The sequence below is a fragment of the Emydura macquarii genome, unplaced genomic scaffold, assembly GCF_026122565.2.
Source record: "Emydura macquarii macquarii isolate MOO-44397 ecotype Brisbane River unplaced genomic scaffold, CSIRO-AGI_Emac_v2 contig_1045, whole genome shotgun sequence".
In the NCBI taxonomy this organism is placed as follows: domain Eukaryota; kingdom Metazoa; phylum Chordata; order Testudines; family Chelidae; genus Emydura; species Emydura macquarii.
In genome coordinates this window covers 16,986,959-17,013,684 of record NW_027131182.1, presented here as the reverse complement: position 1 = coordinate 17,013,684, position 26,726 = coordinate 16,986,959, and the positions used below count along the sequence as shown (strand labels likewise).

Here is a 26,726-nt window from a genome sequence, read left to right as displayed (position 1 = left end):
TTCTGAAATAGAGAGCGATGGGAGACTGGAATGCAGGAATTAAAGGATTTGTTAAATGAATTTGGTCTATAGAAGCAAGAAAGATTGTGGTCCCCTAGTACTTATCTATATCATGCTTAATGAGTATGGGTAACTTTTTCAAAATTGTCAGGTGCCTAAATTCCATTGACTGTCAATGCGAGTTGAGCTCCAAAGGTCATGTCTACATTATGAACTTTGCCTCGGCGCAAAGCTGCCACAGTTAGTATATCACTTGTGCACATGCTTGCATTGGTTCTGTGCATATTCACCAAGAGTGTTTGTGTCCATGTGCTGTGTGGTGCACCATGGGTAGGTATCCCAGTGTGAAACCTGCCACCATCCAGGGCATTGTCTTTCAGAAAGTTTTGGCAGTGCATGGTGGGGCAGAAATGAATTGCGCAGGGATGACTAGGAGCATGGGGTCAACTTCCCAGGGTGCAATTCTCCATCCCATAATGGCATCTATATCCCTGAATTTTCATACCTTTTTAAAAATCCCATGAACCCACATGGCCCTCCTCACTCTCTGCCATCACAGTGCAGAGCTGTGCAGGCTCCATGCTTCTGTCAGTTGTCATAAGTGTTGCAAGCAAAGGACACACAATTCTCCAGTATTTGGAGAGCGGTAAGAAGAACCAAATCAGTGGAGGGGAACATAATTTCTTGAAGGACTAATTGCTGTAGGATGTAGTGAGAACCAATTCAAGGTTGTTGGTGGCATTCAACAAGGCCGCAAGGGCAGAAGCTGCAGATAAAACATACAGAGCTACCTTTGTCAGTATGGTCACAATGGAAAGTGGAGGTTCAGAGCTCCCGTCCCTTGTTCCCGTATAGTGTTAAACAAGACATACTTATTGACACTTCTGCTTTGGAATGCTTGTGCTCAGTGCCAATCACAGCACCAGCCATGGAGAGTATGGCCCTCCAGGGTGAGGGAAATGAGGAATTGCCCGGTTGCATGGAACTGCAATTCTAGGGCACTGGCAATGAGTACGGGCACCGTTTTCACAGGCGGTGGTGATTTTAGCTGGTATCTCACTCCTCAGGGTAACAAAGGCACAGAAAGCACAGCTGCTGCCGGTGTCGCAAAGCTGCCAGGCCTGTATGCTGCTAGCCTGGGCACTGCAATGACACCTGCGAACGTTATCGCTGACTGACACGGGCAAGTGTCCTACCGCAGAGCAAGGAGTAAGGCTGCCATTCCTCAGAATCTTTGGGAGAGGATTGCAGAGTACCTCCATGAAGGTTTTACTGAGATCCCTCAAGAGGATTCAAGGGACATCCTTGTGTACATAAACTGTTCTGCGTGGCCTCCTCTCCCAACTGTAGAGGGGAATGAAAAGCAGATAACAATGCTACCTCTCTTTATTGTACCACGACCTCTTCTAGTATGAGTGAATTCATGAAAAGTCGATGTGAGTGTCCTGTTAAAGTGGGGTGCTATCAGTACATCTTGTTATGGGAAATACAGTTACACACTTACCTGAGGTTCCTTCCCCTGCATTGGGCTCGCCTGTGCTTGACTGCTGGGACTGGTTGGACTGTGGTGGAGTCTCAAACAGGTCCTGGCCTGCAACTGGGGAGTCCAGCTACAGCACATGTTCCCCATCTTCCTACACCTTGTCCTCACAGTTCACACCAGGGACCTGTGCAGGGTGGTGATGGAGTCTCTGCCAAGTATGGCATGCAGCTCTTTGTAAAAGCGGCAGATCTGCTGCTCGGCACTGGATCAACTGTTGGTCTCTGGCCTTCTGATATGCCTGACACAGTTCTTTTGCTTTCACGCAGCACTGCTGCTGATTCTGTCATACCCCTTCTCCCGCATCCCCAATGCCATCTGCTCATAAATGTCTGTTTCTATGGCTGGTCAATAGCTGTGCTTTGCACTAACTCTTTTCTTCCCACAGGCCCAGGAGATCTAATATTTCCTGTCTACTCTAAGCAGGCGCGCGTCTGGAGTGTGTAGACAATGTGGCCAACTGAGAGTTGCATACAACAGTTGAGAGCTGCTAAGTTTGCTAGCCAAACAAGACAGTCAGAAAAAGACATTTAAAAAATGTGCAGGACTTTAAAGGGGAGGGAGGCTTTCTGGTCTCCATTAGAAATAGAGTTCATAATTGTGACCAGAGTGGTCAGTGTCAGGCATTGTGGGATAGCGTCTTGGAAGACTGTTGGGGTCGACATAAGTAACCACTGTCTACACTCCTGCTGCATCAACCTCAGTACATTAACCACAGCTCAACATTACTTGTGGAGCTGGTGTTAGTGTTACTGTAATTTGGGCACTTACATTGACGGGAGACAAATTTAAATGTAGACACCTGTACAACTAGATCGATACAAGACGTCTTACATTGACCTAACTTTGTAGCATAGATGAGGCCTAAGTCACTTAGGTGCTTATGAAAATTTCTTACATACACACAGAATTTTGGATTCCCTAATGATGACTGACTTTATTTGTACCACAGTTTCCTTTTACGGGCCAACTGGTAACACTTGATATCGACATTATAGAAGTGTAGTGTCTATGTGTCATTCAGAATGTAAAATATATAAGCTTTGCTGTGAAATCTCAATATGTTTTGTAAAAGGAAAGCTGATTTTTTTTAAAAGATCTCATATAATCACATTTTAAAAATATACGTATCATATAGGCTATCTTGACTGTTACCACAAATACAGAAGAGCATGTGCTCATCTTAGTTGGAATGTGTTATGGAATAGATGGGTTTCTACAAGTTGTTGGTGGGGTTTTTAAGGTAAAAGAGGGCTGTCACAGGCCTATGGGACTACATAAAAGGTAGACACAAAGATGAGAATACTGAAGGAGATCACTCTGATTGCAGTTACTCTAGGTTTACAGCTTTGTAACAGAGATCGGAATTAAAGAGAGTCTTCAGGACTGAAGCTTGACTGGATTGAAGTAGGGGGAGTATAACAGAAGAATTCAAGGTAGGAATGTAGGTGGAGGCAAAGGTGTGGGTTGTCTGAAACTGAAGAGGAGAAGCTTGAACTTAATGTTGCAGAAGAGGGGAAGCCATAGCAGAGATCCAGCATGGAGATGAATGTGGCCAATGTGATGGGAGGGAAGATGACTTTTGGATGGACTGAACGGAAGGGAGATTATTGGTTTGGGATGGTATTTGCATATTAGTGGGAATAGCATGATGAAAGTCCTATTCCCTATTCTGAGAAACATTTCCTCCAAGTACTGAACTGCTTATTCATCTGTAACCAGCTTATTCTCTTCTGTACAGAACGTATGTTTATCATATGCCACACAAATTTATTTCTTATTATGAAATTGTTCGCTCTTCTTATATTATTTCTTTGTGTGTGTTTTGCATAGGCTTTGGATTGTGTGGAATTCCAGAGAACCTCATAGGAGGCTTACTGAAGACTGGAGTAAAAGGGATAACTGCAGTCAGTAACAATGCAGGGTAGGTGTTCATAACATCCTTGGAATACTGATTATAGAGAGTTGATAAACCTGCTTACCTAAATTATATTTTAACAGTTATGATAATCCTTGTATTGGAAATGAGGTTATATTTTCCCTAGGAAGAGCCACCCTGCTGATTTGATGTTCTACGGCCAAAATTATCCCACAAGGATTATACGAGGTTCATGTGCTTAGAGCCATCAAGATCTTGTTTTGAGTGGGACAAATTCCAATGTCTGCTCATTGAACTATAGCTGGTGCTGTTATTTTGGAATGACTATAGCAGTACAGTAGATTTCCAAGCTGTGTCACTGAGAGCTGTTATCACTGATGTGGCACATGGTGAATTATTTATTCTGTTGAATGCCACCATAAAACCTGGTTATATGTATTTCAGCTAAATTGTTTTAAAAGCCATAATTTAAACTCCACTTCCTTTTATAAAAGTCCTCGATAGGGAATTTTTGAACGCTCAGTTTGGTACTCACCCAGTAACTGTCACAACAAAAGTCTGCAGAAGGGATCTTCCTCAGTGAGTCTTGGGGTATGTTTACACTGCAATAAAAATCTGCAGCACCAAGTCTCGGAGGCCAGGTCAGCTGACTTGGTCGCAGGCTGAAGGGCTGAAAATTGCAGTGTTAACAATCGGGCTGAAGCGGAAGCCCAGGCTCTGAGACCCACCCCCCTCACGGGCTATCAGAGCCGGGTTCCAGCCCAACACTGCAGGTTTACAGTCCCACAGCCTGAGCCCTGCAAGCCCGAGCCAGCTGACCCAGGCCAGCCGTGGTCATGCTGTGGGTCTCTTATGGGAATGTAGACATACCCTTCATCAGTCTGTGTCTTCTAAACAATGTGTAAGAGTTAGAAATTCATGTGAACTGGGAGGAGAGAATGACTCCTGAGTATGCCTGTTATTCCCCAGCCTTCACACAATTTAGCTTACATATTTTTAGAACTCTTTCATAATGATGGTTTCCAAAGCACTTAACATGCTTTATATATAGAATAATTTCACCCACTGAATTGCAGCCACTTCTGGGGTGGAACATAATAGCTGTTTAATAGTGTACTTCAATACTGTTAGGATAGACAGTGAAATTGCAGGGAGGATGCAGATGTGAAGAGTATTTTTACACTTGTATATGAATTTGGCCAGCCCACTAGGGCTAACCCCTATAACTCCTTTGCAATATCTCATGGGATGATTAGTAACCAAAAGAGGCAATAACTTTTGTTTAATAACTCATCTGATACTATGTTGCTGAAGCTGCCATTTTAACTCCAAAGAACACTGTTTGTTGTTGTCTTAGAGGGAAGAATGTTAATTCATTAATACATCTGCTTGTAGCATTATGTTTTTTCCTGGGACTTTTCCCACCATTTGCTGACTTGACCTAAACTTTCTTATCTTGTGAAATCTGTGATCACAGCCCAAGGTGCTGTGTTTACAGGTCATTACTGTAGTGTAAAATTGTATTGTTAAATCCCCCTTTCCCCATTTTCCCCACATCCCCTCCCCTTTCTTTTGGCACAGTGTCGCTTGTAATGTCAAGCAAACAAACTCATGCAAGCATGCTATCATTTCTGCACCCTTGTGCTTACTTTGTTTCTTCTATACTCTGCATTCATGTCAGGGCGATGATAAAATATCACATTGTTTCAGTAGAACTGGATTGATGTTGGTGGTTCTTATGGGCCATTCACTTGGGAAGGAAGTTTGTGGGAAGGGCTAACCCTAGACCAAGTGGTGCCCCAGGCTAAGAACGTCTTCAGTGCTCCCCCTCTCCCGTTTGTTAAACTTTTGAATACCTTATTTTTATTGCCTTTGTAGCCCATTTCGCTACTTTGATGTACAATTTGCATGCATGATGTATCCCTGTCATATAAGATGATACTTTTTACCTTTTGTTGCTAACAACAAAACCAGCATCCTGAGCCCATCACCCTCCAAGTCTGGCACCCCAGGCAGTCACCTGGGTCACCTGCCCCTTAATCCAGCCCTTTTTGTGGGATTGTACCCACATCTTCCAACAGAAGAGTGATGATAAATCAGGGATCTTGTATTTTCTTGGTTGGGGGCAATGAGGGAACAGAGAGGTGTAGGTAGAAAAAAAAGACTAGAAAAATCTTTTCCCCTGCAGATGGGTTCTTAACATTATTTTACCAGAGGGGTTTAATGTGAGTTGAGAACAGAATGTCATTCTAACCATTTTCTGCACCAGTGCAGACATAGCCTATTAGAAATAAATAAAAGCTGTTTTAAAAGTCTGTCCTCTTCTAATAAGGCTTCCTGTTATATCTAGATTCATAATATTAAGTATAAGCCTTGAGCTCTCATTTAACAAAGTTCTAGTTAGCTTTTTCCCCCCCGAGCATCTGAATGAAAATACCAGATGAAGCTGGATGCTTCCTTGAGTTAAAATACAAAATGAAGCTGGCTGCAACTTTATAGTGTAAAAGACCAGATCTTCACTTTTTACTCTAACTTTCTTTTCTCTAATTTTACAAGTGCTGATTAAACATTAACAAAGTTTCTTTTAATCTGCTGCTCTATTGACAGTGTAACTGAATGATAAGATAATGCTGATCTACTCATCATTAAAACACTTTCAGTCTTAATCATTGCCAGATTTGAATGAGACTATTGAAAGCGTGACATTATAAACTGAAAGTACATTTCTTCACAGCAAAACACTTGTCTTCACATTCACAAATTTATTCGAACATGTGGGTAATTTCAGAATACTGTCCGTTCCTTTTTACGCTAACTTGACAAAGTCCTTAGCTCTCTGTCTCCTCATAAAGCTTCCTGCTTCCAATATAAGGTCTCTTGGCTCTTGATGGAAACTTTCCAAATACCTTTCACCTTTCCATCCTCCTGTTTAATCCTGTTATGCGTCTCTCTTTTGCCCTCTCATCCTGCTCCATTTCCCTCCCTTTCTTTGAAAGATACCGTCTGACTGATATATTATTAACTTTACATATTGTTACCTTTGCTTTTAAAGAAAGGTGATAAATATTTTTGGGGATAGAGAATGGGTCCATGTATAAATGTCCATACTTCTTGTTAGGTTGAAATCCAATACTTAATGTTCCTTTCTTATGCTATTTGGATCACATCATATGCTCAGTTACATCTGTGCAACCTAAAAGACTTGATTTAGATTCCTTCAAATAGAAGGAATTGAGGCAGAATTTGGCTCTATGGGCGAAATGCCAGTTTCCATTGGATGAAGCAAAGGAGGGGAAAGGAGCCTGAAACCATTTAAAGGGGAGGAGAGGTATAACTCTGTCATATGCTTCCTCACTGCCCATTCCCAAAATGTGCAGAACATCAGCGTGCAGCTGAATAATTGCAAAATTTGTGGGGCAAGGAGGCTGGGAGGAGAGTTGTGGGGTGAAACTGAGGAGCAACCATTTTGTGCCATGCTCCCTCCATCCCCAGGGGAGTTCTAGACCAATGTTAACTCTGCTTCAAACAACATTAACTCTCCTTTGCCACTTCTGCTGGTTGTGGTTCTGGAAAGAGCTTGGCTGTCAATGGGAACCCAGGACCATATTCAACTCCCACTGACGCTAGTCTTTCCACTGATGCTAATAGAAGTCAGATACGGCCTGTAGAGAGCAGTGTGATGGGGCAGGCTTTCCTTAGGAATGTCCAGAAATTCATGATGCTGCAGATTCTTGGGCTGTGACTGATTGGAAGGCTGGGTCCCGCTCTTGTTCTGTAGGGCTACAAACAGCCCCTATCCCTGAAGGAGGAATGCAGCAGCAATCCCATAACTCTCTACTTGCCAAGATCATAAAACACTTTCCCACCTTTTTCGGTAGGACCTGAGCATGTAACCCTGTGTGTTTATTTAAAAGGACTGTGTCTGTTTAGAAGTGTCTGTTTAGAACAATGATATAATTGACCAAATTTGAATTACTTCATATTGAAAGATTTGCATTCAGGATTAATTTTAGGCTTGTGACCCTCCATCTATGGTCCATGTTACATGTGATGGAGAGGAAAATTGAAAATAATTATTATTACACATGCACTGGCTTGTTTTGAGTCCAGTATTAATAGTAAGCCATGCTTGCTTTTTTTTTCCTAATAGTACCAAAGTCCATTTGCATAAAAATGCTTCCTGAAATCATAAGGAAAAGACCATCAAAGACGGACAATTAATTTTCGAATTATGTCAATATTTAGCCACATAAACCTTGATAATGTCCTTTCACCAAAAGAAGAAGGATCTCTTCCAACTAATGAGACAGCTGACCACTATTCATTGATACAAAGATTGAGAAAGATGGACATTTCAGCCAGCCATGCCATCACGTTAGAAAACTCTTGTAAATTAGTAGGTATATTAAACGAAGTACATGGTCTGTTCCTTTAAACTATTTGGGAGACCCTAGGGCTAGCATTCTGTAATCATTTATGCAACAGTGTAATGTTTACTCAGGTCAGTAAACTTAGCTTTTGTATTGAAGTGTCTGCAGAACTGAGGCTCATGTTAGCACAGAATACCAAGTAACTCTCCTCCTAGAGCACTGGCATCCTTTTGTAATCGCAGCAAGGCATGTTCCTGTAGTGGATCTCTGTGTGCCTTAGTTGCATTATGATGGACAAGACTTTAGGCTACATGAGAAGAGTAACACATTCTTAAAGTTCTTCTTGTCAGATGTTTAAAATACATATTTTAAACAACTGTGTTTTGTCCTGTTATACTAGATGTCGACTTAGATTCATTATGGGAAAATCCTATAAAATTGATTTAGGATGAAGTTCTATGAAGTTCAATAGAAATATAATTGGTTTCTATAGAAACTACTCTAAAAACTCTGTAGAACTTTAATTGAGCCTAATCTTTTTATAGGTTTTTGAATGATTCCATAGAATTATATAGTAGGGACAAACTCAAAAATACTATATGAAGGTTTAAAAAATCCATACAGCCAGTTAAATTTATTCTTTTCATAATGCCAATTTCATAAAGGGTCTGTTTCTGTTGCCCTTACTCAGTTTGAGGAGTGTCGTTCATTTTAACAATTAATGTCAGTGGTTCTACTTGTGAAGTAAGGAACCACCCAAAATCAGGACTGCAGACCTAGTCCTAAAGTGACTAAATTGTCATGATTCACATGGTGGAAAGGAAAAAAGAAAAAAATAATGTTAGTTAAACCAGGTCATAAGGTCAATGTCTCCTTGATACCTCTGTGCCCTTTCACTGGACCAAATTCATGCCTGTTGTAACTCCACTGAAATCATCAGTTAAACCAGGGAGAAATGTGGCCTGATCTCTAACATCACAAGACCATTTTTTCCTGACAAAATTAATTTCCATTGGTGGCTCTTAAATAAATATACATTATCTTATTTTCACGGGCATGATTTTGGGATCTGGAAGTTGTATTGCACGTTTTATAGTGAAATTTTATTGAAGAGTTCTAGGTTACTACTTCAATTTCCTAATCCCTTGAGATCATCTTCTAAGAAGAGATTGGCAGCATACTGTCAGATTACCACTAATTCAAATGGTCCTCTTAAAGGCATGACCAGCCTGTTATCCCTGCTGCACTCTTCATAATTTATGAGCCTTCTGAAGAGTCCCTTTGATTTTGGAGATAAACTTGCTCTAGTACATTGAACTGAGATATTGTGGTAAACACTTGACCCGCTTGTTATAACACCTGGCTAGGGACTTGAAGCTGGGGACTGAATGGAATAGGAAAAAATGCTACAAGAGTGGGAAAGGGTTACTGAATGTAATGGGGCAGTATTTATTATGGGCTTTAATTACTAGTGCTGAGAGCCAAAGTAGATAAGCCACCTGTTACTGTGTTGCATTCTAATTTAGATTTCAAGCTTCTTTGGTCAGAGACTGTGTTTACAATTGTACTTTATAGAGCACTAAACACATGGTCAGCCCTTAACAAATAATTGCTTATAGTGGAATGAAAACATTATTAATACCCTCTACATTATCTTTATTAAACTAGGAGAAGCAAAATCTATTTCATCTGCCATGCTGTTTCTATGGATGCACATAACCTGAAGTGAAAAGTCAGTGGCAAAAACGTACATTAATGCAGAGTTAGTGTTGCTTGGTGGTATGTTGTCCCATTGCAGGATGTGAGTTGAGCAAAACTCAAACTTTTGAAAGCCAGGAAATGCACACAGTTAATGTTGCCCACACAGCCTAATCTCTGTGGTCTTCCAGCAATACCCCAATACACATTGCTAACACACATACTTTCACTCTGCCAACAGCACACACGTTTCTTTGCCCTTAGCAGCTAAGGTACCTGTGCTGTCAGTTCCAAACTTTTGCACTATTGTATCCGTGGAAATACCATATTAATTTGACCCAGGATTACAAATTAGCCACTTGCCCCTTCCCCTCCCCTGGAGCTAGTAAAATATAGTTTTTGCCTCAAACAACCAATCCAAGACATGCCTACTTCATTTGCCACCCCTCCACATCAACAACCCCTCTCCTTGTTAGTGACTTCTTCTCGCTTCCTCTCCCGCAACCCCTCTACACAGTCCTCTCTCTCTTGGCTCCTCCATGCCTGATAAAACAACCATGTTGGTTAGACTGCCTGCTGACTATTCTACTGTGCTCTCAGGAAACTTCCCCATAACCTAAACCCATGGTATATATTGTAGCAAGCACCATGGGTTATTAAAACATCATTGCATAGGTGTACAACAGTTCAGACTAGCAACACCAGTGGCGGGTATTGCACGATGGTGTCAGCGCCTTCCCTCACATGTCCCAGGCAAGCATGTAGTGGCTGTGTAGAAACCCTGCCACAGTTTGGGTGTTTGTTCTTTTCTGGTGCATGTTCAGAGTGATCTTTCCAAACTACACATCTACGTGAACATAGGAGTGAACAGGTTCTTGAATACTGTTCTCAGCTGGGGGGCATAGGCTCTCAGCTTCTTAAGTTGGGGGAAGCGTTCTTGTTGAGGATACGCATCACGAACGGAAGGAGGGTAGTGTGGACATAAAAAACTGCAGTAATTTCTGTGGTGTCTGTAAGTCGACTTAACATGGTCGACTTAAGTTTGTAGTGTAGACATGCCCATAGAATTGTGAACCTTTAAGCAGGAGTTGTGACATAGCCTTAGTTTGCTGTACTCGTGCTGCCAGGCCGCTATAATTTGGGTCCTATTTCCTGCTGTGCCACAGACTTCCTCTGTGAAATAACTTATCCAGTGTCCCGTATCTCTGACTTAGTTTCCTCCATTACTATTCATTTATGAAAGTCCCACTGTGTGCTAGGTGCTTTCTGAACACACCAGAAGTAGAAACACGTTTGCATATTTTTAACATTTCAGAAATACTCTGTAAAACTGAGAGAACCTTTACATCTGTTATGTCTCAGAAGTGTTGACAAGCTTTAGTTCATCCTATTTTTACAGACTCAGTGAGACACAGAATTTATAATTTAAATAGGGAAAATAACAGGTAAGGGAGGGGAGAAGGGCTGTGTCATGTTGAGTCCATGGTTTCGTGTGTGTGTGTGTGTGTGTGTGTGTGTGTGTGTGTGTGTGTGTGTAAGAGAGAGGAGGGTGTCACATCTGTATTATGTACACAGATGTGTATATGCATACATAGACAGAATGTATGAAGTCAACCACATTCCTCCTCCAGGAAGGGAAGTTACAAGCCAAACTTGAACTATACTGAGTTGTGTTTTCAACCACTGTTCATTTGCAGACCCCTAAAGTATTTTGAGTGGCGATGCAGACCACTTTGGAAAACTTAGACATATTCTGCGGATCCCTGGGGGTCCACAGACCACAGGTTCAAAACTACTGCGTGAGGCAAATCTGACTCTTAATAGGTGGCCAAAATCATGGCAATAAATAAATCCATAAAATGTCATCAGTGAAGTTGTTTGGTCTATTTGTTTTTAACTTCTGTGCTTTGTGGAATAACTTATAATGATATATTATTACTGTATATTAGTTACTGAATTACTAACACTTTTAAAACTGTAATTCCAGAAGTCGTCTGCACAGCTCCTATTTCTAATTTTATCACAGGAGTTATTTCAGGATTCTGGCAGATCATTGTCCTAAGGTTCCATTAAGAAATCAAATACAGCACTGAGCAGCTTCACTTTTAGATTCTGACTACAGATGATGAGTGGAAATACAAGCGTTGGTCTAAGCTTATCTGTTGTACCGTATCAGTACATTGCATGGTATTAGAGCGACAATAGAAGTTAATCTTAGCTTTCAATCACTATCCTATTTCATTCATTAGGCCTTTGAAGTATGTTGCATGTATGGCTGATTCAAATATGATAAGTACAAATTCTGCAAATATCTTCATCAGTAGGAAAATGTAATATATGAAGGAATATGAAATAAAGAATGGAATGAACCACTTCATTTGCTGGCAGTAGAAATGTAGAATAATATTTCACAGCTGAGAGGAAAATGGGAGGAGACCACTGGTTTTCCTGCTAGCATAAAGCTTCCTATGACTGCGCTCTTTACCCTTCCCCAAGATAAGAAGGGGAAGGGGGGGGGTAGAGAAAGGAGAAAACAAGAAATGAACTGGCATAATACAAATTATAATAACTCCCTCCTACCACAAATTTGTGCCAATATTTTGGGATGGAGGTTTAAATTAGAAAGCAAAAAAAGTAGATGGTTAGAGTGAATACACTTTGTGGCTGTTATGTAGAAGAGTGTCTTTCAAGAAACCCAGTTACAGGGCAATTATAGGAAACCCTGGCCCAACAGTTAGAATAAAATATCCAAACCCATCAGTGTCAGGGACCAAACAAAACTACCATACACTGAAAGCAAAATTTGACATCAACTGAAAACAGGTGTCCAGGACATGTAAATAACAGGTTTCACTAAACTCAAAGTGATCTTGTGATAACAGACAATAAATGATACATAATTAACAGCATCTGCTATAGACTGACCAGCTGAGGTTTGCCTCTTGGCAATATAGCAAATGCTTAGTGTCCTATATGTTGAGGAAATGGGGACATAGGACCTAGAATCCAAATGACCACACCTTTTAAACAAATATAAACTGTTTTGGACATAAGGAAAAGAAGCTACCTCAAAATAACTCAACGGCTTGTGTGAAAATGACAACAGAGGAACATTTTTAATGCGGCTCAGTATTCTGTGCCCTTCATGGCTGCAGGCTTTTGTTTGGCAGAAACTGTCATGAGGTAAATGGAGAGCATGGAACATGCACACTGGGATCATGCAGCAAAGGACATAAAATCCTGCTTGATGATGATATGCTTCAGTAGCGTCTTCTGAGGCAGACAGACCAGGGATTACAGTGCTTGGTAATATGAGGCAAAAATCTCACTAATCATTACAAATCTGCCATTGACCCGTGTTTGCCACTTTTTTGTAATGTGCGTGCTCAGTTAGCATTCTGTAACTGCATGTGGAAGTTCCTTATCTCCCCTTGGTAGTATTGGTTCTCGGCTTAACCCTTATAGGCTAATGTGTGAAATAGCTAGTTAAACTTTAGTCAGCTGGAAGTACTGGCCTTCCCTGGCTTTGCACCCCAAAATTCCATTATTATTCATTCTTATTTGTACTGCAGTAATACTTAGGAGCCCCAGTCTCTGATTCGGACTTCATTGTATCACTATCTACTACGCTTCTGTTCCATTTACTCCTCATTCCATCTTTGTGATGAGAAACTAATGTTGGGGCAACTATAAGAAAAGCCATACTGGGTCAGACCAATGGTCCATCTATCCTAGCATCCTGTCTTCTGACAGTGGCTAATGCCAGAAGCTTCAGAGGGAATGAACAGAATAGGGTAATTCTTGAATGATCCATCACCTGTCATCCATTTCTAGCATCTAGCATTCTGAGGTTTAGGGACATCCAGAACATAGGATTGTGTCCCTGACCTTCCTGGCTAATAGCCATGATAGACCTATTCTCTATTAATTAATCTAAAAATTTTTAACCCCATGAGTGCCACAGGTTGACTGTGTGTTATGTGAAAAAGTACAGTAATTATACAAATTACAAATGATAAAAATTATACAAATTACAAAAACTGTTGTTTAAATTTCAGAAGTCTATAAATAAAGGATACATTGAGCATTTACTCTTTAAAATTCAGAAGTGAAAATCCCGTATTTGTTAACCTTCTGATGAATCTGGCCCCTTAATGTGATGTCCAGGTGAAAACATTAATGAGAGCAGTTATGTATTTTCTTTGATAAGAGACCTGATACTACACAATATTAACAGATAAGAAAGCCTGGTTTGGTCAGGGTCTGGTATTACCTCCTTTGATTAATGTTGTTTCAACTAGAAAAGCAAGCGCATCCCTCTTGTTCTCTTCATTCATTCCAGTGTCATACCTTTATTTTAGGATTTTTTTCTTTTCCATGCTTAGAAAGCTGCAGCATATATTTTGTAGAGCAGACATTTGATTTTTTTGTTGTTCAACCGAACATCTCCCTTGCATCCATTTTGATCTCTTTGCAGAAGGTTGTTAGCTAAAACTGGCTTTGATGGATGTTTCCAACAGTAATTTTGGTAATGTGAAGGGAGGAAAGAGAAATGGAGAGCAATCCAACGTATTACCTCCTAATGGTATCATTAGTGTAGAGATAATTCACCTCTAACAATAGCCCAAGAATGAATTAGCCTCACTCAATGATAGGGACTGGTATAGGTATATGTAACTGAAAACAAATAATTTGTTTTAATTTTCAGAACAACAGACATACCAATGGCAAAGCTGAGTCCAGAAATAAGTAGTGGGTGTTTCACTTTGAAATGGTCCCCTAATTTTTTACATTACATCATAGCCTATCTCACTGGAGGATAAAGAAAGATTGTTTTATGAAAGAATAAAACAATTCTACTTTTCATCTATAATAATGGGAAATTCCAACTGGTTTTCTCTAAGTTGTGGTTGAGTTAAAAATGTATTATACTGTGTTTTACATAAGGCTGTGTATATTGCAAACTCCGTACTCAGCTACAGTGTGATGGTTATGGGTTTGGTCCATACAAAGTTTCTTTTCATAGGTTTTATGTATTTCTTATCCTGAAGTCTGAGGCCATACAGCAAATATTGTCTATAGTTAGCTTAAAGGGAGGCACCTTGTGACAAATGTGCAGTAAACAAAAAATAAAATTCTAATGCTGTCTTTATGTGCAGTTGAGGAAAAAACATGTTATAACTTGCTTCTTTGTGGGAAGAAAGTGCTGGAGCTTGGAATGCATTGAGGCTCAGGAAAAGCTTGCACCTCTTTCTTGCACAGCAGTCTGCCCATGCACTACACAGAGCCCTGTTTAAAGTCAGTGGGAGATGGGGGCGGGGGGTTTGAGCAGTCTTCTGCACAGTGCAGGATTGGAACCGTCGGGAAGAAAGCTTCTTCTGGGTATTGTCTGTCTGCATTGCCAAGTTTTTAAATTAAATCTTAATTTTGTCTGTGTTACTGAATCTGTTTCCTTCTGTCTGCTGGTATAGATACCAAAAAGCTCGCTTTGTAATGGAAATCTCATAATACAGCCTTGTCCCACCAGTACAGTGAGATGGCAGCAGCAACAGAGGATGCAACAGAAATAGTGACATCAGGAGTTATGATTATATACTTCAGTGGAAAAAGTAGCGTATGCTGTTCTTAAAATGGATATCACAAGATAAACTGGCAGAGTGACTCACTGAAGCAAGCCTTGGTTGCAGTCATATTTGTTCCTGTAGGATAGTGGCTGTAACAAGAAAGTGAAATGTTTACTACAATCAGAAAATAAAATAGGAAAAAAATATCCTGTTTGAAGTACAACCCTGCCCTAGTACCTTGGTCATGAAGACCCACCGCTCCCCTGTTATTAAAGCACCCACTATTATTGTCCTTTCCTTGAGCATCTATGCAAGGGGAAATCTAAAATGATCTGAAGTTAACTCTTTGTTCATCAGAGACGTGGCTGTGCCCTTTAGTGCATATTTAGTGATTGGTAAGAACAATAGAAGCAGAACCTTTCTAAGATGATTCTATTTGTTAAACTGTCATTTGTAGCCATTATACACGTGAAATACTTTTCAAATAAAGGCTTTAGATTTACTTAACGTTCTTACCCTGAGAGGGGTGATGTCTGATCACAGGGTGCCAGTGACTCCTCAGTTCTAATTCTAATTTCAGCACTGACATATACATCCTCTAAAGACTGGGACTTGCTCCTTTGCCTCTATTTCCCAATCTGTAAAATGGGAAGAATAATACTTCCCTGACTTACATGTGCCTTGTTAATTCATTACTGTTTATAAAATGTTTTGAAGATGGTGAAATGCTCTGTATTTTGAATGTTGACTATTATTGATGGTTTTTCTGCAGTGTTGACAATTTTGGACTTGGTCTTTTACTTCAAACTAAGCAGATAAAACGCATGGTATCATCATATGTTGGAGAAAATGCAGAATTTGAACGACAGTACTTATCTGGAGAACTGGAAGTTGAGCTTACACCTCAGGTAAGCTGCTTTCCATAGGGGATCAGTCAATTCTCCTTTTCCTCTGTAATAGCGCATGATTCTAATCTTGTTTTCTTTTTAAAGTGGCTTTTGTGTTGTCTTGCTATTTTAACAAAACTGATGTTTTCCATTTAGGAAGGTGTGTTGTGGTAAACACACACATAGCTGTTGCTTTCAAATTGCAGCAGGTGAACTGCTGGCAATCAGTTGAGAATTGCCTCATCATGCAATGCAAACATCTCTTGCTACCACCTGATGAAAAATCACCTTAAAAGGCTTCTTAATAAGAAATTAAATATTATTCTCATTGTTCACTGTGTGTTTCTAGAAGTACCTGCAGTCTGCTAGGCAAACATACAAGAAGGAACAGGTTTTGCCCAGGAGGACTTAGTCTCTTAAAAGCACAAAATGGCGAATTCAGCAGCACAGAGAGCAAGAGTCGGCTTTGGGGAGTGAGCTGGGGCTGAGCGTTAGTGGAACAGACTTTTTGGCAGGAGACGGGTGCCAAAGAGTTGTGAGTGAAGTGGGGGGAATAGACCGCTGAGTCTATGGAGGTGATGGGAGAGAGCTGGGAAGCGGGGACAGAGGGTGAGGAATGAAATCATGGACATTGATGGATTTGGGGTCATGGAAGGGTCAGGTGAAAGTGACAGTTCTAGGGCAATGTTGAAAGAAATGAAATGGTAGTTGGAGGAAGGGGAAATTTAAAATATTGAGAGATCCAAGAAAAAGCAGCGTGTTGTGAAGACACAGTTGAGTGAATGGCTATTTTGGAGCTGATCCAGGGTTGAAAGTTAAACTAGAAGCTGAGTACAAGAAGATGGGAGGCTAAGGTGTCAAATGAAATAATCAAAGATGGGGGAGAGGGGGAGAGAGGAAGATGAGTCAGGTGTCACAATCAGAGAAAGAAGGTGTTTTTGTGGAGCAGTTCTGTACAGGGATATTACGCCACCATGAATGGGTGGGAAGATGGTCAAGAAGACATTCTCTATACAGATGTGGTTCATGATATGAAAAAAGTTAGAGAACCCTTGTGTTAAGGTATTTGCTCCATCTTTGTGTATTAGATTAGATGTAAATAGGTAGCTTCTGCCATCTAGTGGAGAAGAGTTAAAATTGGCATTTTAAATTGCACGTTTTAGTAAACATTAATTACCATGTTAGTTTAGTAGTACACTTATGGTAAATCTTAGTGTGTACATATTGTCTTAAAATTTAATGCTTGCTAGCTAGCTGCTCAGCCCAACCCAGCTATAGCAGTTCTTGCACTAAAGGATATTCAGGGATCTTGGGTAGCAGGGTAACCTAGAGTGTGGGTATCAATAAGACACTCTACTATGTCTGATATTGTCAAAAATGACTGCATAATTCTAAAATATGCAGCCAGTCACTGAAACATAAGCTGTGTTATTTCAAAGGATAAGACAGAATCCATGGAATAAAGGAGGTTATTTATTAAGGCTGCACTAGAAGCCCCAACTTTGTGTTGTTCAGATCTGACCCCAGATACATGTAGAGTGTGCACTTGCTCCTTGGTTCAGGGCTACTGAGAACACTGCTCATCAAACCCTGAAGATGGAGAAACATCCAGCATCCCTTTCTACCCAATTGCCTGGCCCAGAAGAGCCCTGGCTTCTGCCACTCCCTCAGCTGCCAAAGTTTGTTTATCCTTATCTTAAACACTCCCACCCAGACTGTCAAGCAATCCACTTCCCATCCTCACTTCATTACCAGTACCATCACCCTGAAGACCTAACAAACTTTTCCAGTGTGAGAGTTATGTGAGCTGGGATCTCGGTGTGATGATACTGGGTATACCATGTGCTCATCTTTTACAGTAACGTTCATTAGTCACTGAAACAACTTGCCAGGAGATGTAGTGCATTCTGCATCGTGTGAAATAATTTAATTAAGATTGTATGTCTTCTTAAAAGATATGCTGTATTTCAACCACAAATTATTGGGCTTGATACAGGCATTACTGGGTGAAATTCAATCGCTGGTGTAATACAGGACGTCAGACTAAGTGATCACAATATTGATCCATTCTTGCCTTAAAATCTGTAAGCCTGTTAATATAATTTGGGAGCAAGGATGGGGGAAGAAGGAGACATTTCTCTGGCAAGTTAATTTTAAAACCAACTAAACCAACACAATCATATACAGCTGATTAAGGCTTTTGAATGCTAGGACTCCTGGTGGAGATGGATTAGCTGCGAAGTGCAAAACAGGTAGATAAGGTACATATATGAAATGCAATAGATCATATGGATATCACTGTAATATTCTCGGGAGTGGTTCGCGACCGTGAGTACCAACCTCACGTACTCACCTCAGGTCAAAAAGCCAGGCAGTCACCCCAAACTGGTTGTATGTTCTATAATTAGATTTCACTAACCCGGGAAGAAATGTGAACTCCTAAAGCATTATAACAGTTTTACCATGGAGTCACAGACCCTTGAGCATTCCAGTCTAGGTTGCCGCCCAGGCAAGCTGGATTTAGTGATAGTTAGTTGCTATACACCAAAAATCACACCACATTCAGATTGCTTCCAGTTCCAAGAGACCAGTAACTTACTCCAGATCAATTTGTACTTCAGATCTCACACCAAAGACAACGCTTGTAGCCAATCCTGTAATAAACTGACTAAAGATTTATTAATGAGAAAGAAAAATGAAAGTTACTTACAGGTTAAAGCAAGCAAACATATATACACAAATGAGTTAGTCAGTGGTTTCAAAAGGTGACAGAGTGTAGCAATCTGTCAGCACTGAATGTCTTTTAGGACTAACTCCAGGTTGATCATGGGGATCACTGTCTGACTTTTGTTTCGTAGCTTCAGCCTTGTAAGAGTTCAGACAGTCAAAGAGATGAAAAGTTCTCTTGTTCACTACCTTGATTTCCTTCTTCCAGGATTCAAGCTCATGGGATGAGCCCTTTTGCAGGAAGCCTCTTTTTGGGTATGAAGGGACAGTTAACAAAGTCCTTGAATTGTGATGTCCCACAATGGCCCATTTAGTTTTGATAGCCTTCTTAATGAGCAAGAGACAGTCCCTTCTGGCAGGCTGACACTTTCAGGGCAAACATTTTTTACAGTTATAAAGCAAAAACTTAAACATTATCTTAAATCACCTGATGAAGATATAAGTGAGATTAATGCATGCAGCCACTTATAAGCATTTCATAAAGTCTAAACACATTGTTATAAATTCAATATCCATTTTAAGCATATTAACAGATAGGTGAAACAGACTGGTTTCCAGCAATGAACTTGTCTGTGCTCAGCTGAGGCCTAAAGCCTTGGGAACAGCTGGCACCTGGCTTGCCAGCATCACAATCACCACCACTTATTTGGCATTCAAGAAAAGAACCGAGGACTACTGACTTCCAGCCTCCTGCTTAAACTACTAGGCATTGCTGCTTCAATTTGGAATATAGCATCCATTGTTACGTTTCCATAGAGACTTCAGAGCATGAGGACTAGAAGTTAGGCAAATCTGTAGGTTGGTATAAAAGATGGTTTGTATTAATGCTGATAGCCAAGTGGGAAACAGGAAGAGAACAAAGAGTGCATGGATTTGAGCAGTACACCAATAAACAAGCTAGTGAAAAGGGGTTATATAAGACAGGCAAGAAGCTGAATACTGAGTGAATGGGGAGTTCAGTTACAGTGTGCTACTTAGTAACTGATGGCAAAGAAGGAGGGTTTTATTGCCAAAATATGGTACCACTTCACACAGGAAAAATAAGAAAAGGAGAAAATAGACTATTTTTCACTGTTTCTAATGGGATCAAAAGGAAAAGCCCTAAGATTTAAGAACCAAGAAAACGCAAAAAAGTCTTTCTGAAGAGCTGTTCTTACAGGAAAATCAAACCAAAGTTTGCATTTTGTTTCTGAACTTGTTCTCCTCTAGGGTACGCTTGCTGAGCGAATTCGTGCAGGAGGGGCAGGCATTCCAGCATTTTTCACAAGCACGGGATATGGAACGTTGGTACAAGAAGGAGGAGCACCTATCAAATATAACAAAGATGGCAGCATTGCTGTTGCCAGTCAGCCAAGAGAGGTAAAATGCAAGTCAGTTATAATAAAGTCCGCAGGTTTCTGAATTTGAATTCCTTGCTGGTTCACAAGATAAACAGCAATGTAAATGTGTCCAAACCAGTCTTAATTTTTGCGGTTACAGATTAATAATTATGTGAATTCAGAAGGGTCAGGGAATTGACTTGTTAAAGAGAAGAAGGGTCATTTAGCATGAACGCATTCGGGAACCACTCGTAGGGCAGGCCAACGCATAAAACACTGCATCGGTGCCACTGCAGCGCTTAAGTGAAGATGCTCTTATGCCAACGGGGGAACTTCTCCCATTGGCATAGTTAATCCACCTACATGAGAGGTGGTAGCCGTGCTGACAGGAGACGCTCTCCCTCTGACATAGCACTGTCTACACTGGGGTTTAGGTCAGTATAACTACATCACTCGGGTGTGGATTTTTCACACTCCTGAGCACCGTAGTTACACTGATATAAGACTGTAGTGTAGACCCGGCTTTGGGTACTGATAGCTGAAATGTAGTTGGTTTGGTATAAAGTTTGAAATAAAAAGAGGTGAAAAAGTAACTGCTTCAAATTGAGAAACAGTTTTGGCCAATGGAGATCAGAGGGCCAGAATCTGGAGAACAGGGAAACATCTGCCAGTGTATAACTCTATATTATATATATAACAAATGGGTAATGTTACTTCTAATGAATTTTCTAGCTCAGTTGCTGAAGATCAGTACTCCACCTCAACAAAGGTTACAGCATCAGCATTAGGGCTAAAGCAGCTTTTTCCAAGTATTCTCTATTGTTTCTTGATAGGAAATCCTTTTCAAAATAGCTAATTGTCCAAACAACTTCTCTTTCTTTTACAAGAAGATTGATTTTGTATAATAATTCTGTATATCAAGACACTTTGAGTAATCATTAACTTAATCTGTCACTCCGTCACTCGTCACTGTGGTATTTTAGCATCTAATTTAATCTTTCTTCTCCATTTATTAAGTGGCCCACTTTCTCACTAACATATCTATCTTTTTTTTTTTTTTGCCTTGAAATATTTGTAGAAGCCCTTCATATCCTCCTTTTTGGCAAGGATCAATTCATTCTCCTGCTTCCCTCTCCTCCTCCTCAACCCCTGTCCACAAAAGACAAACTGAGTATTCTTGTTTGGTTGCTTCCCTCCATGTCAATTTTCAGTATAACTGAGTTTTTGCTCTTTGGGGTTTTTTCTTTTTCAGAATAACTGTACTTAGTTGTGCTGTTATAAATATTTTAAGATACTCCAGTGCAGAAGAAGGCTGTTCTGAGAAATTAGATTTCTCATGTCTACATAGGGATTTATATCCTGACTGCCTGCAGATGATTGATAAGAAATGTGATGTCAATAGTATTGATTGAGACAGCTGGTGACGGTTTTTCTCCCAATTCTTTCTTGCATCCTTTAGTCTTTCTTTTTTCTAATGATTTCTGAGAAGAGTGATGGTTAAGAATTGGATCACTTGGAGAAAAGGTTGGAAAGAGGAAACCAAGATCTTGGTGTAACTTAAAGGATGTCAATCTGGTTTCCAGCGCTATTTAATTTTCAAGTAATCCTTTAAAAGCAAGAGCTGTAGCATAATGGTTACAACAGTATAAGAACAGACAGGCCGGGAGGCCTTATTTAAAGCCACTTGGGGAAGAGAGTGTAAGGTTCCTTTTACCTATGTTATGCACATATGCAGGTACCAGTGTTAGGAAGGGCTATGATACCTTGAGGGTCCCTGCCCAAAGGAGGCAGATGGGCTGCTCCCACATGGGCAGAGCATATCTCTGCCCTGTGCAAGAGCATGATGGGCTGCTCTGTTTTGTATTCCCTCAGAATCCCTGGAGGAATTTTACCTGCATCATTCATGATGATTCCAGGAGATTCCACGGTAAATTATTAAACATACAGTGCTGTGGGGCTGTGCCTCTAAGTCACATTCTCACCCTTATTAAATAAATGATCCTGTATAATAAATCAGAAACTATGTACATACAGGAGCACTAAAGTGGCAGCCATCTGGTATAGAGCACAGTCGTGAGAGGGAGGGTAAACTGGGCCCACAACACCAGGGCAAGACTCTACTGTTCTAGCATGTACCGGACCCTTAGTGTCCACATGGAGCAGGAAAGCAGACCTATAACAGAAGCTTCAGTTTTAAGAAGTAATGAAAATGTTTGAGTTCAAAAAGAGCATAAAACTGATTGAGAGGCTGCAGGGATTATTCTTTCCTTATAAATTAAAATGAACTAGATGTATGTATCTTGGCCAAGTGACAACAAAGTTATAAGAAAGGTTCATTTGAAATTTATTCATGTCTGTGAAGTTTTTATTAAAATTGAATACAAACCTCTTTGATCTGATTGGTGTCTCTGAATGCCAGTGTATTTAAATACAAACAAAATATTATTTTTGTGTGTTTACAAACTTAAAAGCAATCCAAGCTGTTAACCCAGGACTCAGAGTGAGATTTTTTTTTTAAGTTTAAATAATTGAGGTCAGAGGAAGTCTATTGTCTTGCCCATTGTTGCATTATCTGTAGCTATGTAACACACTCTACATATGGCATCAATGCTAAACCAATATTAAGTCTTCAGGTAGAAAATTGGTTAGTAGCCCCCTTCATTCAGGTTTTGTAGCCATTCAGGATTAGTTGACTCAGAATGGAGAGTGATGAGGGAGCTTCATTGTCAACTAGCTCAGATTCCTTTCCCTTGTATAAATTTATGCCATCCTCCAGTGGTCACTCAGTCCATATAGTTGGATTAGAATCCAGGATCATTTTTGCCTCCTTGATGCTTTTCTCAAACCAGTAGAGAGCAACCTTTAAAAAAAAAAAAAAAAAAAAGTTAGATGTAAATTGCATATAATACCTGGCTCTTATATAGTGCTTTTATAATTTCAGACTACACAGAGCTAGACTTGCTGATTTATTTCAGTTTGATTTGTTTTGAATTTGATGGTAAAGTGCAAGAAACTGTTCAAAATGTTGATTGTTACATTTTCTTCATATATACAGTCTTAACACATTTCAGCATGGATGATTTTCATATAATCCAGATAGCTCTTCTAAGGTCCATGACTCTTGTTTTTCGGCCTCGGTAATTGATAACTTTTTTAAAAAATATTGATTGTTGGCTTATCCATTACTGCCTGTCCTCTGGTAATTAGTGATTTCCACTGAGATCCCATTCTGTCTAGTTTCCTGATCCATGTACAACAGTTTTGCTTGGAACATCAGTAAACAATCATGAAGAGAACAGTGTTGTGTTTTATCATATCTAGAGGTAATTTTACCAGAACATCATAGCTAGATTTCAGTTTCTGTCTTAATGAACTTCCCATGTTTTGCTTTGCTTCATCTAGCACAAGCTTTAAGAGCACTGTTCACAGTTAGGTCATAATTCAGGAGAATTATTAGCTACAGAATAAGTTTCTATATGTATCAAGCTAATGACCAGATGCATCTAATTTCATGGAGCTATTAAAATAGTTGGTTCTTGGTCCATCTGTCAGTTACATTTTCAGATTACACAGCACCACAAGAAGATAATTTCTGAGAACATTGAGTGAAATTCATCCTGTACAAAGTGTCTCTAGGAAAGTGATGTTGCACTTAATCCCTCAAAATTGGATTTATGTAGTGCATAGACCTTGTGTGGGTCCTCCACAGCTGCATGAATTTCCCCCAGTGTGAATACAATCTTGGCAAATATCAGTGCTGCCGCACTAAGGCACTGTTACTTTGTGTGAGCTGTGGGAAGTACAGAATAATGCATGTTGAATTCTGGAAGGTGGTGTAGCAGGAACTGGTACTCAATTCAGTTTTGTTCGCTTTTCCAAACGAGGAAGCGATAGCAACCATAAAATCAAGTTATTGCCACCCTGTCCACCTCTGTTATTACCCACTTGAGCTCTAACCTATAAGACATAACTGCACATAGACACAAAAGAAGGCTTAAATTGAATTGTCTGTAAAATAAATCACATAAAATAAGTATTCTATAAGAGATCTGTCTGAGAATGCCTGCATTTCAGCAGTGCACTATTCTTCCCTACAGGTGAGGGAGTTTGATGGTCGTCACTTTATTATGGAGAAGTCAATTACAGGTGATTTTGCACTCGTGAAGGCATGGAAGGCTGATCGTGCAGGAAACGTTATCTTCAGGTATGGCACGTTTGCCAGTGGCGGAACAATATGAAAGGGAAATAGACTCTTCTCCCCTATTTGATGGCAAAAGAATATTTCACTGACTTACTTTTATTCATGTTACCTTGCCCCACTGTCAAATTATAATACTATAAAAGGGCAAAATATAATTGCATATATTAATGACATTCAAGAATATAAGAACAGCTGTGAAATACAAAAAAGGTGATTAAAAATGAGGCCAGGCCAATAAAAGTCACCAATGGTTCCTGGAAAACATAGTAGCTTTTTCTGCAGACTCACCTTTTTTGAATAAAGGTGTTGGTTCTTTTTGTTTGGAAGGATAGTGTATTGGCTAGGCTCTCAGGCGACAAGAAGAGCCAGCTGCATTTAGTCTTTAATCCAACCAATAAGCTTAATTGGTTCAAATCCTGTTGACTTCACTGGTGCAAGATCAGACACTTTGTCATTATATGTTATCCCATGTGATGGAAAAACTCACATGTCTGGGTCCCCTTAAAGAACTGTGAAACACAACTTTAGCCACAGTCTGAGACCAAGGTTTGATTTGGCAGCTGTATTGCTCCTGTGGTTTCTCCTTGATTTTAAAGAGGAGCGATTTGCTTATGTTTAACACAGATTTTTGTTTGCTTGTTTTTTGCTGCTCACAGAAGAAAAGGTAAGTGTTATGATAGCTGAGCATTTCTTACAGTAAACTACAAAGTTCAATAATCTACCCTTTTTAAATATTAGAGGAAATAAGGAGTGCACAAAGCCCCACCTGTTCAAAAACCATTGTCAGATTCCAAAATGAACCATGCAGTTGTTGGTCTGTCTTAAAAATTCTGGTATTTAAATCAGTGCCATTGTTTTTTGCCTGCGTTATGATTTTTGAGCCTCTAGGCAGAAGCTTCCCTCCCTCTCCCGTTTCCAAATGAGTGATTGTTTCTGGTTGAAAATTGAACTTTAAATGTGCTCACACACACAGAGATGTGAACCTCCTTGTTGGCTGTTCACTTATGTCCCTCTGCCCCCTAGTGTGTGAGCGTTCAGAGCTGTCATACTGTCTTTCCTGTCTGTCTTCCCCCCTTGCTCCACACAGCCTCCAATCCCATATCTGCCCTCTTACATTTGCTTGCTCCCCACATTGTCCCTCTTTCTCCACAATCACATACCTGTTGCATTCTCCCTCTTTCCTTCTGCATGCTACTGCATCCCATTGGTTTCCCTTCTGCTGCCCGCTTTCCCTTGTATCTTTCTTTTTTCCCTGCTGCTCCCTGCACCTTACTTCTATATCTCCTACATTCCTGAGGCACAGTTGCTATCAGGAAATCTTCACCTGGAGCAGAGGTCTAAAAGCTCCACTGCACCATTCAGCTACTTCTGATGAGAGGAGGAACCACCTCTGCTTTAGGAAACGGTATCAGACCTGGGAAACCTCTTCCCAAGATTTGATCCACTTTGCTGCACCTTTCTTCAGATGTCCAGCTAGCAGATTGCCAAATCAAGTAAGCTAATTGAAAACTAATGGTACCCCTCAGCCTGAGGGTAGAGAGGAGTCATGCTACAGACTCCCTGATTTTTACCGTGTGGTCTATCAGGAACATGTCAGAGGGAAAAATGCAATAGACTACAGCATATCTATTTTAACTACTTTGTGGCCTGATGCTCCATTCTGAGAGGTTTTGGTACCAATGGCATCTGTTCCACTCTCATTATTGCCTTGAGATTTAGGACCCCCACTCTAAATGAGCTGAACTATTCCTGGTATTGACTGTGACTAAGGGGTTACAGGGGTTGTTTGCTTGTTGGAGTTTGCCCTATTTTCACCGTGGAGCTTCCATACCTTTGCCACTTTCCGGCTGCAGTAGAAATGAAGTCTAACCCAGCCAGGCCATCCCTCACCTTCAGATTTAGGGCAGAAGTGAAAGTGTTCTTCAGTTGCACTCTATTGGATGGATTTAAGGTATGTTTATAGATTTTTCAGGCTAGAAAGGACTAGTGTGATCTTTTGATCTCATTTCCTACATACAGGCTGTAATATTTTACCAAGGGGCTGGGGAAATCGGGGCACGGTGAGGTGTGTGTGTGTGGGGGGGGGGGGGGGGACAGCATTCCCCTCCCCCACAGACGACTTTGCAGCCCAGTTCAGGAGCCAGCCAGTTCTCTCCATCAGGCTGGGGGGGCGGGAAGAGCAGCAGCTGCTAAGCAGAGTGGCTCCTCTAGGCTCCAGGAGCAGCTGCTGCTATTCCCGCCCCCCAGTGGTGGAGGCCAGTTACTGCAAGTAACCAGACTTTCTGCGACCGGAAACTGCCCGGTTCCCTTTTCGACCAGACTTTCTGGTTGACAACTGGAGACCTGGCAACCTTAGATGGCACCGCTTGGGTGTGTAGAGAGCCATGCAGGGTGTATACTCGAGAGTTCAGGCATGTAGGGCACTCTACTCGCCAAAGCTGTGCCTCACTGTCTATGCTGCTATTTATAGCTGTGCTAGCTGGACATGCAGAGTATGTGCTCTACAAGCTGCCGTAAGTGTAGACATAACTTTAGTTTGCA

At 40.6% G+C, this 26,726-nt stretch overlaps 1 protein-coding gene across 1 annotated transcript in view; it reads left to right on the top strand.

Moving 5' to 3' along the window:
- OXCT1 (3-oxoacid CoA-transferase 1) overlaps positions 1-26,726 on the top strand; it is a 91,450-nt gene that overhangs the window by 5,412 nt on the left and 59,312 nt on the right. Inside the window, exons 3-6 of the mRNA XM_067545575.1 lie at positions 3,374-3,464; positions 15,824-15,959; positions 19,875-20,024; positions 24,082-24,188. Of these exons, the coding sequence (XP_067401676.1) occupies positions 3,374-3,464; positions 15,824-15,959; positions 19,875-20,024; positions 24,082-24,188 (484 nt within the window). The remainder of the gene's footprint in view (positions 1-3,373; positions 3,465-15,823; positions 15,960-19,874; positions 20,025-24,081; positions 24,189-26,726) is intronic.